A 14,440-nucleotide genomic window follows, 5' to 3' on the forward strand; every position below is an offset into this window, starting at 1 on the left:
ATTTCAGCATGAGATCATCAGAGCATCAGTTTCCTTTGATGTCTTTTTCTAGTGTATGGGTTCTGTTTCCTTTTTTTTTATTTTAATGCTGAGTCATTTTGGAATGTATCCTGGGCATTGTGACTGGTACGTTGTGCCTCTGAATTCGGTTAGGTTGCAGCAAAGAATACTGAATTTTGTATTTTCCTAGGCCAGTCATCATGGATGAACTCAAATTGCAAATGCTTTCTTTTTTCCAGTGGGTTAAGATTTCAGGTTTGTTTATTTAGACTTCACTAGGGAGCTTGGAGCCTGCCCTGTGCATGTGTGGTTTAGGAGTCAGCAGAGATTTGGGCAGACTTTATACTGAGAGTTTAGGGCTGGCTTTTTCTCTTTGGCTGCCTCTTTTCTGGAATTTCACCTCCCTCACTTTAAAGCTGCTGTACTTGTTCAAGCTCTGTCCTCTGATCGTTCATGGCAGTAGAACTGTGGGTTTCTCATTGAAGGTTTTTACCCTAAATGGCATAAGTTGGGGCCCACCTTCAGGCCAAAAGCCATACAAATGAGAAATTCATTTGGTGCCATTCCTTATTCCTAGTGCCCACCTCCCCTTTAATACCTGCCTGTTTTCAGTTGCTTCCCAGAACTCTTAGATTGTTTTCACGTTTTTTTCCTGAGGTTACAGTTACATGCAGGAGGGTTAATCCAGTCGGAGCTGCTTGATCATGATTGGAAGTGAAACTGAGTATTTGTTCTTAATTATGCATTATTGCATGCCAGATGTACACCTTTTCTTCATGTGACACAGCAATGTTTTGTATTCATGCAAGGAAATATCTCATAGATTCACATTTGTGCAACATTCTGAAGAGCTTGTGTGAGAGAGCTTATTTAAACAGTGTGAATTATCAGTGAATGTTATGGTTAGTTCAGTGCAGCCAAAACATCATTCATGGCTGTTCCCCTTCTCTTTTGTCCCAATTCTCAGTAACAAATTCAGACCTCTTTTTAGAGAACGTGTAATTTCATTACCTTTTGACAATGCCTTTTAGACTTCACTAGGGAGCTTGGAGGCTGCCCTGTGCATGCACGGTTCAGGAGTCAGCAGAGGCTGACGCCTGGTGAGTAGGCATCCATGGCTGAAACACCAAAGAACCTCCTGTGAAGATTTTATTGTGTTTACTCACTAAATATTTAGTGCTTATCTATTAAGTCATGCACAACATGACGATGCTTCAGTCAACACACCGCATATACAACAGTGGTTCCATAAGATTATAATAGCATATTTTTACCGTACTTTTTCTACATTTAGATACACAAATGCTTACCATTGTGTTACAGTATAGCATGTACAGGGCTGTAGCCTAGGGGCAGAAGGCCATCCCATATGGCCTAGATGTGTTGTAGGTTACACCATCAAGGCTTGTATATAAGTACACTCCATGATGTTTGACAATGACACAATCACCTAACATGCATTTCTCAGAAGAGATCCCTGTCATTAAGCGACCACAAACTGTAGTTTGTGGTAAGTATTATGCCAACAGCTAGCGTTCCAAAGATATCGAAGATAAAGTCCCTGTCTTCAAGTTGCTTACAGTTTAGTAGAAGAGACATAAATAAGCAGGCGATTTACATTTTCATGTGATGTGGGTTGTGTTTCAGAGGTGGTAGAAGTATTTCAGAGGTTGCCTGACCCAGATTTTAAGAGTAAGGGACCTGTTACAGAGGCTGCAGTTAGGATTGGGTTAAAATTAATTGGGTGGTAGTTGGTATTGTGATGCTTTAGGATGACATTAGTATGAATATTTAGGGCCTCAGTGTTTTCATCTTAAAATGAGGGGATTGGACTAGATCTGTAAGATTATTTTCAATGTGACTATTTTGTCATTTATTTAAAGACACATTGAAGAGATGCTCAGAAAACATACTTATTTTTTCTTTTTAGGGAATAGAGTATTTGAGATCATTTAAAGTCCTGTTTGAGAGTACCAGGCTAACCGGAAGTACTCCTTGTGATTTCTTTGCCTGTTCCTGTTCTGATGTTTAGCTGCCCAGTACACACCTGCAAGGGAAGCCTTGGATATCCAATTGGTTTCTGAAAGCGGGGTGTGTGTGTGTGTGTGTTTAGAACCTCATCTGCCCCACTTGCTATTCTGTTACCCCTTTTTGGAGCCAGAGCTTGAAAACATAGCTTTGCATCTTCTGTGTCCTTCATAAAACTCCAGTTGGTTTCCCGCATTCAGTCAATTAGGACAGCGTCTGGGCATAGTAGCTCCGGGTAAATACAGGTTCTTTTCCCCAGTAGCTTCCTTGCCGCACATAGAAATTGCTGCCTGCCCCTGTGCCTCAAATTGAACGTCTACCTCTTCCTCCTCAGCTTTTAAAGCCCCTGTCTTTCCTTCTCACCACAGATTCACCCCCAACCCAAACGCTCCCTATCACTGGGTCTCTCCAGCTTTCATCTGATGTGGTATTAAGAGAGTGGCTGTGGCTGTCAGTGCTAGAACCTGGACAGAGAGCGAGAGAGGGTCTCGGTTACATCATCTTTACAGAAATATAATATGAATTTCTCTATAAAAATAATAGATACTTGTTAGAAGCTTTAGTATTATATTTTTATATATTTCTGGTTTATTAGACCTTAATGTTACTGCCTAGTTACCTACCTACGTTATATAGCCTTTGTGTGTGTGTGTGTGTGTGTGTATCTATTGAAACAGGTCCCAAGTTTTTTCCAGTTTATATGTAGGCTGCATTTTTCTTTTTTTCTTTTCTTTTTTTAATTTTTGAGCCAGGGTCTCCCTCTGTCACCCAGGGGAGTGCAGTGGCGCAATCAGAGCTCACTTCACCCTCAGCCTTCCACCTCAGCCTCCCAACTAGCTGGGATCACAGGCATGTACTACCATACCTGGGTAATTTTAAAATTTTTTTTGTAGGGATGGAGTCTCTCTGTGTTACTCAGGCTAGTCTTGAACTCCTGGCCTCAAGTGATATGCCCATCTTGGCCTCCCAAATTGTTGGAATTATAGATATGAGCCACTGTGCCCAGCCTTACCTATATAGGCTTTTATAACAAAATTAGCTTGCAAGTTGGAAATTGCCTTTATGTCATTTCTCCCCAGTTTACATACTTATTCAACTTTTGCTCATGTTCTTGAATATTTCTCATGAGAAATAGTGATTAATGGCTGCCACACTGCTGATGTTGGACAGTGCCTATAAAATCAGCTGAAGAAGGGAGAAAATAGATTGTTTCACTAGGCTCTTAGTGAAGTTCCGATAGTTAGAATAGGTGCAGCTTGTCCATAAACACTACTAATGCAAAGTATTTTTGTTACCCTCTCATGCCTTTTAAAAAGTCTCCCAGTGTTTCACTAATGAGAGCTCTTTTATTGTAATTTATAGGTGAATCCTCTCCGGGTATAACTGAGATCTTCAAATAATGTATCATAGCTGTAGATATTTGTGAATAACATCACCTGTGCATAGACCTACAGTCAATAGGATGGGTGCTTATGAAGTTATTTTTGAATGAGAAAAATGTATCACAGAAAAGAAAATACAAGTTCCAGTTTCTGGGGATTACTTTTAAAGTAATGCAAATCATCCATATCATGTGTTAACAAATGCTTCAGAATTCCAGCAAGGAAAGCAGGTGTATTAATTAAACATTTAATATCTTTTATAGCTAAAGTACTCATTTTGGCAGGTCTAATATTATGATACAATAGTGGTATATTAATTTGTTACATACCTTGGGTCCCTTGGTACATTTTATATAGGCACAAGATTAACAGCTTGAGCTTCAATTATTACTGTGTAGTTTTGTAAAAATGAAATATAATTATTATCGTGTCTAGTTTTATGTCAAGAAGAATTCACTGGTATGGCACAGCTTAGCATACAATGTAACTAAATAATGTATGCCATATATCCATTAGTTTTGTTAGAAATAAATTCTCTTTTATACTCCTGCTTTTCCACTATGTGCACACCTACATATACGCAAAGCGTGAAGCCAGTATTTAATAGAAATTAAATAAACCAGAATCTCCACCTATGATTGACTACTTTCTCATGTTGTTTCAGAGAAGTGAAAATTACAGCACCAGATCACTATCTCTGGGAAATCTAAACATGCAATAGTGTTGGCAGTTCTTTACAGCAAACATCTATTTTTGCTGATTTTGAACCCTATAAGCCAACACAAAGTGGTGGAAATAACCACAATTGTTAAGGCAATTAAGATACCATAATCACTGTCTACATCAGCTGCCCCAGAAAGTTTCAAGTTCTCCGCTCTATTTCTTAAGCACCTGGAAGGAACAATGGAAGAAAGAATATAGATATCTGATAGTAGCACGTGACCTGTTGCTAAGAAAGGTCTGTGGAGTCTCTTACCTTCAGAGACCTTGGTGTTCATGTATACCCTCGTGTGGTCATTCCAGCCATACCAGAAATATCAAATGTGACTTACTCTAACAACCTTCAGAAAATTGTCTCTGTTCTTTCATTGACACTTTTAGGAAGATAGTAAATGGTAGAATGATTTCGTAATATTTCAAATTCGATAAAAGATCAGTGTGTAAAGGATCTAGGGTGCTTCAACTTTGCTGTCACCATATGGACTTCAAGTTGCATATTTTCAGTGAAATGAAATTGATGTCTTGAACCCAGAAACTTTATCATCTTGTTTAAGATCACTGGATAGTACATATTCTGAAAGCAAATTGTTTTTCAAATAAAGATTTGTTTCAAGTTTAGTGCATTTGTCAGAAAAATACGTTGTTTGCAGTTAATGACACGGTAGCTATTCATTGAGTTGATCCATAAAAGTAGCTGAGATTTACAGAAATATTTATGACTGTCCTTTCTAAATGGGCATTTACATTCTGTTGATACAGAAATGTTTTGAGAGATGTGGTTAGAGAAAAAGAAAAGGTGAAGATTCTGGTTTAAAGCCGAAATAGGAAATTAATGTATTAATGTGCTAGGGCTGCTGTAACAACATACCATGGACTGGGTGGTTTAAACAACAGAAATTCGTTTTCTCACATTTCTGGCTAAAGTCCAAGATCAAGGTACAGGCAGGGTTAGTTTCTTCTGAGGTGTCCTTGGCTTGCAGAAGGCCGTCTTCTCCCTGTGTCTTCATGTGGTTTTTCCTTAGTGTGTCTACTTGTGTGTCCAAATTTCCTCTTCTTGTAAAGATACCAGATTGAGTTAAGACACACCCTTATATCTCATTTTAATGCAGTTACTTTTTTAAAGGCCTTATCTCAAGATAGAGTCACATTCTGAGGTACTTGGGGTTAGGGCTTAAACATACTAATTTTGGAGGGACACATTTCAACTTACAATATTTGAAATTTGTTCAGCTATTATTTAAAGTAAGTATGAGGGGACTTCAAAACGTTCATGGAAAATGGTATTAAAAGATAAAAACAGAAAATATAGACTTTATTTCTCAACATAAGCTCCATCAAGTTGAAGATACTTTTGTAAGCCATGATACCAGCTAGTTAGTTCATCCCTAAAGAGCTGAACGTCCTGGTGATTTACCTATGTCAGTGCAGTCTTTAAGTGAAGAAAAACTAGTTCTCTTTAAAAGCTTTTTTAAGTTTAGGGGAAAAATAAGTCAGAAGGAGCCAAATCAGGACTGTAAGGTGGAAGCCTAATGGTTTCCCATGAAAGCTCATGAAATTACCCCTGTTTAATGAGAGGAATTAAGCAGGAGCATTATGCTGGTGGAGGAGGACTCTCTGGTGAAGCTCTCCTGGAAGTTTTTCTGCTAAAGCTTTGGCTAACTTTCTCCAAGTGCTTATAATCAGGTGTTATCATTCTCTGGCCCTCCAGAAAGTCAATAAGCAAAATGCCTTGAGTACCCAAAAGACTATTGCCATGACCTTTGCCCCTGACCTGTCCAATATTGCTTTGACTGGACCATTTCCACTTCTTCATACCCATTGCTTTATCTTGAGGATTATACTGATAGAACCATGTTTCAACTCCTGTTACAATTCTTCAAAGACATGCTTCCGGATCTTTATGCCACTTGTTTAAAATTTCCATGGAAAGTTCTGCTCTTGTCTACAGACGATCTGGGTGCAATGGTTTTGGCCCCCATCGAGTGGAAAGTTTGCTCAACTGAAATTTTTCAGTCAGAATTCTGTAAGCTGAACTAGATGAGATGTCTATGGTATTGGCTATTGTTTCTGCTGTTAATCATTGGTCGTCTTGAATTAGGGCACAAACAAGATTAATTTTTCCCTTGCAAATTGACATGGATGGTCTGTCGCTGTGGGCTTCATCCTCCACATTGTCTTGTCCCTTCTTAAAATAAGTTACCCATTTTTAGACTGCTGATTTATTTGGGGCATACTTCCCATAACTTTTCATAAAGCATCAGTGATTTAATCATTCTTCCACCCAGGCTTTACCGTGAATTTAATGTTTGTTCTTGCTTCGATTTTAGAATTCATGTTGCTCTTACAGGGGCTCTTTCCAAACTGATGTCTTATCCTCCTTAGTGCCTCAAACTTGAGCCTGTACAGACATGTTACAACAAGTTAGTATGAGTTAATTTTGGTGCAGAAATTTTTGGAAATCTGTGCATGGTTTTTTCATAATACATATTTTCCATAAACTTTATGAAGACTACTCAGGAATATTATATATTCTAGAAATTTGTAATGAAATCTAAAGTTGGGGCATCCTGATGATTTTTATGGGACTGCTTCTGTTCAAGTACTGTGGCAATTTTTTTTGTTGTTGTTATTTGTTTTTTGTTTTTTGTTGTTGAGTCTTGCTCTGTCACCCAGGCTGGGGTGCAAAGGCACAATCTCAGCTCACTGCAACCTCTGCCTCCCAGGTTCAGGCGATTCTCCTGCCTCAGCCTCCCAAGTAGCTGGGACTACAGGCATGCGCCACTACACCCAGCTAATTTTCATATTTTTAGTAGAGACGGGGTTTCACCATGTTGGCCAGTCTGGTCTCAAACTCCTGATCTGCCTGCCTCAGACTCCCAAAGTGCTGGGATTACAGGCGTGAGCCACCACGCCCAACCGTACTGAGGCAGTCTTTTACAAGCCCTACCCCACAACGTTCCCCATATACATAATGTAGGGTCTTTGCTTCCTCTACAAATGTTTATATTACACTGAGTTGTCTTCACCTTCAGGGACAGGGGGAGTGGAAGGGGGAGTAATGCTTCCCAGAATGAATATCTTGACTGACTAATTTGTAGAGAAACAATCAAAAGCAAAAGTAGTTTTCATTCAAAGCCTTCACGTTGTAAATGCTACAGTAAAAAGACCTTGAGATCAAGAGACCTAGGTTTTTGCCACTCCAGTTCTTATTTGTATAATTTTTGGCAAGCCATTTAACCAGTGTCAGCTTTAATTTCCTAATCTCTAAAAAGATATGCTACATACTCACTGACATCTTACTCCACTCCAAGATTTAATGATTGATTCATTTATTCTGCAACTATTGTTGAATGCTACTATGTGGCAAAGACTGTTTTAGGGGTTGGGAATATCACATTAGTGCAACACAAAGTTCCAGATGAGACAAGTGGGAAACAAATAGCAAGATGGTAAATTTAATCTTAATTATATCAATAATCACATTAAATGTAAATGTTCTAAACACCACAATTGAAAGACAGAGATTAGACTTGGTAAAAAGTAAGAACTACCTAGATGCTGCTTATAAGAAATCAACTTTAAATGTGAGATATAAGTAGATTAGAAGTAACAGAACAGAAAATTATATACTATGCTCACCCTAATCAAAAGAAAACTAGAGTGCTATATTAAATCATACGAAGTAGATTTCAAAGCAAGTAATATTGCTGGAGAAAAGGAGGATTATTTCATAATAATTAAGGGAGTCATTTCATCAAGAAGTATTAACCATCTTAGTTATGCATCTAATAACAAAACTTCAAAATATATGAAGCAAAAACTAATATAACTATAAGGAAAAATAGACAAATTTACAATTACTATTAGACGTTTCAATACCCATCTTCAAATAATTGATACAGCAATTGGAGAGAAATTGGTAAGATTATAGACAACTTGAGCAATACTATCAATCAGCTTGATCTAATTGACATTTATGAAACACACTACCCAACAACATAAGAACACTTATTTTTCTCAAGGTCACAGATCATTTACCACAGTCTACCATATGTTGAGCAAAACAACTCCATGAATTTTAAAGGATTTAAGTACTGTAAAATATATTCTCTTTGAAGGAAATGAAATTAAAAAGACACAGAAAGATATATGGAAAATCCCCAAGTTCTTGGAAACTAAATACTAAATAATCCATGAATCAAAGAAGAAATCAAAGGGAAATTAGAAAGTATTTTGAATGGACTGAAAATGAAAACACAACATGTTTAGCTGTGATATACAGCTAAAGCGATACTTTATAGTACTAAATAAAATTTATAGTACTAAAAGATATTTTTAAATATTAGAAAAGAAGAAAAGTGTAAGATTAATGACCTTAGCTTCTATCTTAAGAAACTAGGACTGGGCACAGTAGCTCACAACTATACTCAGTACTTTTGAAGGCCAAGGTAGAGGAGTTCTAGACTAGTCTGGACAACATAGTGAGATCCCATCTCTAAATAACAAAATATTAGCTGGGCATACTGGTGTGCACCTGTGGTCATAGCTACTCAGGAGGCTGAGGCAGGAGGATTGCTTGAGGCCAGGAGTTTGAGGCTTCAGTGAACTATGATCATACCACTATACTCCAGCCTGGGTGACAGAGCCAGATTTTGTCTCTAAAAAAGAAGAAAAAGGAATTATAAAAATAACAAATTAAACGCAGTGTAAACAGAACAAAGGAAATAAAGATTGGGATAGCAATCAATGAAACAGAAACAAAAAAATCATAGAGAAAATTGATGAAAGGAGAACTGGGCTTTTGAGAAGATCATTAAAATGGATGTATTTCTCACCTGACTGAATAGAAAAGTGAGAAGACAAACGTTGACACTGCTACAGATTATATTGGTATTAAGTGGATAATACAGAAACATTACGTATAACTTTATGCCAATAAATTCAACTCTTTGGCTGAAATGGACACATATCTTGAAAGATACAAATTACCAAGAAGAAATAGATGTCATGAATAGGCTTGTACCTACTAAAGAAATTATAATTGTGGTTAAGATCCTTCTGACAAAGACACCAGACCCACATATTTTCACCAATGAAGTCTACCAAACATTTAAGGAATATTATCAATTCTATACAAATTATTCCAGAAAACTGAAGATGAGAGAATATTTCTCAATTCATTCTGTGAGGCAAGTACTAACTTGACATCAGTATGCAAAGAGATTTTTTTTTTTTTTTTTTTTTTTTTTTTGAGACAGAGTCTGTCTCAGACTGTCTCAGACTCTGTCGCCCAGACTGGAGTGCAGTGGCGCCATCTCAGCTCATGGCAAGCTCTGTCTCCCGCGTTCATGCCATTCTCCCGAGTAGCTGGGACTACAGGCGCCCGCCACCACACCCAGCTAATTTTTTGTATTTTTACTAGAGATGGGGATTTCACCGTGTTAGCCAGGATGGTCTCGATCTCCTGACCTCGTGATCTGCCTGCCTTGGCCTAAGTGCTGAAATTACAGGCCTGAGCCACCACGCCTGGCCTGCAAAGAGATTTTTAAAAGAATGCTATAGACCAATATTCTTAATGAACATATATGCTAAAATGTTTAATTTAATTTTATCAAATTAAATCTAACAATAGATACAAAGAACCATTACCAATGTGGTCTATTCTAGGAATATAAGATTGATTTAACATTCAAAACCAATCACTATAGTTCACCTATTAACAGAGTAAGAAGGAAATGATTATATCAAATGATGCAAAAAAAAAAATCAAGAAAAATCCATCCTTTCAAAAATTTATTCAAACAAAAAATGAAACGCTCTGAGTGAATTAGGAATTAGAATTGTTTTTTAACATAAAAGAAAACAATTTGACAGTTTCTGGAAAAGTCAAATGTATACCTACCGTATGGCCCAGCCATTCCACTCCTTAGTATTTGTCCTAAATTAAATCATATGTCTACACAAAGACTTGGACATAAAAGTTAATAGCAATTTTGTTTGTAAGTGCCCCAAACTGGAAGCAGCCCCTATGTTCATTGACAGATGAGTGGGTCAATTGTGATACATCTGTATACTGAACATGCGGTGACATGGATGAATATCAAAGTAATCATGCTAAATGAATGAGACAGACAAAGAGTACATACTATGTGATCCATTGGCATAAAATTCTTAAACATACAAGCAAGTCAGTTATGGCAGAAAGTATGCCACTCGTGGCCTGCAGGGAGGGGAGGATAGAAGCACACATGGGCACAAGAAGACGTTTGAAGTGGTAGATGTTTTCACCATCTTGATTTTGGTGACAGTTTCATGGGTATATACATATGTCAAAACATATCAGCTGCCTGTTTTTCTTTTCTTTTTTTTGGGGTGGGGGGAGGGTTTTACTCTTTTGCCCAGGCTGGATTGAAGTGCAATGGCATAATCTTGGCTCACTGCAACCTCTGCCTCCTGGGCTGAAGTGATCCTTCTACCTCAGCCTCCCAAGTAGCTGGGACCACAGGCACACGCTGCCATACCCAGCCCAAGTTGTATATTCTTAACGTGTGCTGTTTAGTGTATGTTAATTACGCATCAATAAACTTTTTTTAAAGTCCTTGCCCTCGTTGAACTTATATTTTATTGATGATGACATTGACGGTAACAAACAAATCTACGTTATATCATACGTGGTATACGTGCCTGTGTATCAGATGTCGCAAAGTCTTGAAGAAAAAGCAATGTGAAGATAGAAAGTGAGGGGAGGATACTGTTTAATAGAAGAAAGTGGTCGGGAAAGTCCTCAGTACATGTGGCATTTGAAACAGACTATTTTAAGCTCCCCTGTAATCTTTTGAAAACTGTTAAGATAGGTTTCAGTTTGTTAAAACTACAGGTGATCATTCTCTCATCTAAAAGGACAAGTTTCCCCTAACTTGAAGGCAAATTTAAATGTTTGACATCACAAAGAACCAGATGAAAAGGGGGGGGCGGTGCAGAGGTAAGCAAAACCCACTCCTAGTGCCCAAGAGAAGCCGATTCCAGCCACAGGAACTTCTTGTGGTTAACTTTTGATTGGAAGGATAAAGACCTATTTTGTGAACATCTGTAGAATAGTAATCAGGAAAACCCAACCAGAATTCCAGTCTTCCAGTTTCCTGTCAGATAGGGGCAATTACCCCTTGGTTTTCTTTAAAAAAAAGAATCGTTCCAGCCTCTGTCGCCTCTGGTGTTCCCCGTACGTGTGCATGTGATATGTGATGCTGGTGAAGACAGTGCACTTAGCCCAAGAGTCAGAGGGAGGGTTTCTAGCAGTGGAGTGACCTGCTTGCTCATGTCCAGGGAGCCAGCAGAGCAGCTAGAAAGAAACATGGTCTGGCACCATGGCAGGCTTCTGCTTCCACTAGCAGAGGAGTTTGTTTCGGGTCAGGGATTAGTAGCCATTACCAGCTGATCAGTGGAATGTAGAGTTGGTTCATCCTCAAAGCTTGACAGTCATGAAGACCTTAGAATAGCTGTGTGCTGGGGGCAAACAGAAAGAATTATAAAAAGAAGAGATTAAGAATGCTTTGTAGCATGCACCATAAACTGAAATGTGGTCCTTTATTTTGAAAACCTGCTTTTAATTCTGCTCATCCCACGATTCTTAAAAATACAGTTCTGTCTAGAGAATAATTTAAAGATTTCGCCTTATTATTTAACGTAAATTTGGTGACAGAAAGAGTAGAAAAATGCACTGATCTCAAGCCAATTGTGTATTTGTTTCTGTAAAATTTTTATAAAACATGCTGATTTCTGTCATTCTGTTTGCCATGTTCCTATCCCCATGAGAACTGTATTCTAAAGCAGCATCCCCTGTTCTGAATGATACTCTGCAGAGCACATACTCTGACCCTAATGCTCTGGGTCTGGGCATCCTGTGCTAGAAGGAACCTGTGGGTTCCACCTATTCCTGAAGGCTAGAGCCCGGAGAAGCAGAAGCCTCATGGTAGTTCCTTCTCCCTCCCAACCAGCAGAGGTTCACAGGGCTCCGGCTCCTGAAACCTCCGGTAGCCCCAGACTTTCCTTCCACCCCCGCCTCCCCCACCCCCATGCCTGCCGCGGGTGCAACTTGAATGAGATGATTCCTGCCCTGTGGATCCCAGAGGAGCTACTCTTAATCTCTTCTGGGTTGTGGTCCCCTTTGAGGATCTGATGAAAGCTGTGGGCAAATATGTGCGTGTAACTGCAGGGGCTGCCAAGAAACCCTTTTCCAGAGCAGGGCGGGCATCGATTCCCATTTCCTATCAGCAAATTCTTAGCAAAGTCCAAAGTTGTAGTTCTTTACGAAGGGAAAGGCAGCACCCTCGTCTGTAACCTGGTGATAGCTGTATTATTAAGTTGTATTTTTATTAATACCTTCTTCAGCTAGTACTAGAAAGAGGCTGCCCGGAGAAGAGCCCACATCCTGGCACACTGCTCCCTGTCACTATGGTTTTGCATGTATGTTTGTTATTGGGGGAAAAAACCAGGACAGATTTTTCAATATCCCTCTCCCATCCTATTCTGTGGTTTTCCTTTGTTGTTTTTCGTGATCCATTAGATTTTATACAGAACCACCAATTACCCACTGGTTTGTTTAGACTATTGACCGGGAAGCCAAATACCATGTCCCCCTTACACAGCGACTCAGCATTGTAGACTTTTGTTCTGTTCATTTAACTACGTGCTCTCTGCTTTTTTCCTAGAAAGGAATTTTCCTGAATTGAAATCAGTTAATAAAACTCTTTTTCTTTCTTTTTACAGCTTGTACCTCCTTTTAAACCTCAAGTAACATCTGAGACAGATACTAGATATTTTGATGAAGAATTTACAGCTCAGACTATTACAATAACACCACCTGAAAAATGTAAGTAAATTTAGAAGGCAGTTGATAAATTTCTAATATAATTTCTTCTAATGTAATTGAAGAAAACAGTCTTCTAAAAACTCATCTGATATTTTCAAGATCAGATTCCACAGTGACTTACTCCATTCTATTTAAGAATATTGAATATTGAATTGAATGTAAGAACATTGAGTTCCCACTGGAAATATCAAAAGACAGGTAATATCAAAGGACTGCAAGAAATGCTTTTCTGGGTAGGATAAATTATATGTAGAGAATTGTAGATGAAATTACAGACTAGCCCTTCCTTACTGTTCTCCAAAAGATTCTTTTGACACCAACTGAAACAATTGTGAAATAGAGACTGCCCTCTGTTCTAGACTTCGTTCATTCCCACGTCACCTTCAGAATTTGGCCAATTCTGGCCTCCTACTTACTTAATAGTTTTAAAATTCACTTAGAGTCACTCCTTTTTACCTCGCTCTCTCTTAAATAGCATTATCTGTAAGGACATAATTTAGTTTGCTGGTTCTTTTGGATACATATAAATTACATATTTTTGAAAACTGTGTGTTCATGTACCACTACAAGTCAATTCATATACAGTAGTATGTCTCACACTTAGAGAAATACCATAAAGAAGTGGAGCTGTAATGAGGAAAAGGTGATCAGACATAATTGATAAACATTTTCATGCTGACAGAGGTCTGTGTGTATCATCACTAACTTAGGAATGCGAATACGATTGCGTTTCAGGGCAATATTTGGAGAGCTGCAAGGATGCTTCAAGTCACACATTTTTTGGTTCCCATCATAGTTTTTCTCCCCTTTTCTTTTCGATTCCTTTCCTATATGTCTTCTCTCCTCATTCCTTTTTCAGAGGCAGATTCATCAATTGTGCTGATGTGGACTCAGTGTCCGGGAGAGGGGAGGTTGGAGGCTAATGCTGTGCCCAACATGGTCACAGGCGACGACAGATTCTCCTGTCAAGAGGCAAACAAGGGGTCGTGTGGGCCAAGAGGTCTTAATCTGGGGACCATGGTCTAGCGACAAGGGGACTGTGAACACCCTGAAAGTGAAGATATAATTGTGTGTGTGCGCTTTTCTTTCTTTAGATTCACATAAAGTTAAAGTACTCCAGGTCCTGAAGTTGGGTCAGCCATAGTCAGGAGCAGGGCTTACCAACTTGACCGATGTCCAGGCTAAGTTGTGAAATACCAATACATTGAAGTGAGCTACTCATGGTCTATCCTGTGGTGAGGCAGAGTTTCCACTCAGTCTTATGCCATTGCTAGAATTTTAGAATCACTAAGAGTCACTGACAGACAGTGTTGGAAAGCCTGTGGAGTCATGGGCAAGTAGCTCAGGGCTGAGTAGAAATAATGGGCATAAGCCTTGGCCTCTGTCCCCAGCATGGACTGTGGCATTAGAATTGTCCAAAACGCTGGGTAACACCAGTGAG

The 14,440-nt window shown here is 38.8% G+C and overlaps 1 protein-coding gene across 6 annotated transcripts in view; it reads left to right on the plus strand.

Moving 5' to 3' along the window:
* The window catches only part of AKT3 (AKT serine/threonine kinase 3), a 373,403-nt gene that overhangs the window by 334,335 nt on the left and 24,628 nt on the right, over positions 1 to 14,440 (plus strand). For all 6 annotated transcript variants that reach the window (XR_002732370.3, XM_023216162.2, XM_023216163.3 and 3 more), the window contains one exon: positions 12,897 to 12,999. Coding sequence is in view for 5 of the 6 variants with exons in the window: in XM_023216162.2 (XP_023071930.1) it covers positions 12,897 to 12,999 (103 nt within the window). In the remaining variant the exon portion in view is untranslated. The remainder of the gene's footprint in view (positions 1 to 12,896; positions 13,000 to 14,440) is intronic.

Source organism: Piliocolobus tephrosceles, chromosome 1 (genome assembly GCF_002776525.5).
Source record: "Piliocolobus tephrosceles isolate RC106 chromosome 1, ASM277652v3, whole genome shotgun sequence".
Classification (NCBI taxonomy): domain Eukaryota; kingdom Metazoa; phylum Chordata; class Mammalia; order Primates; family Cercopithecidae; genus Piliocolobus; species Piliocolobus tephrosceles.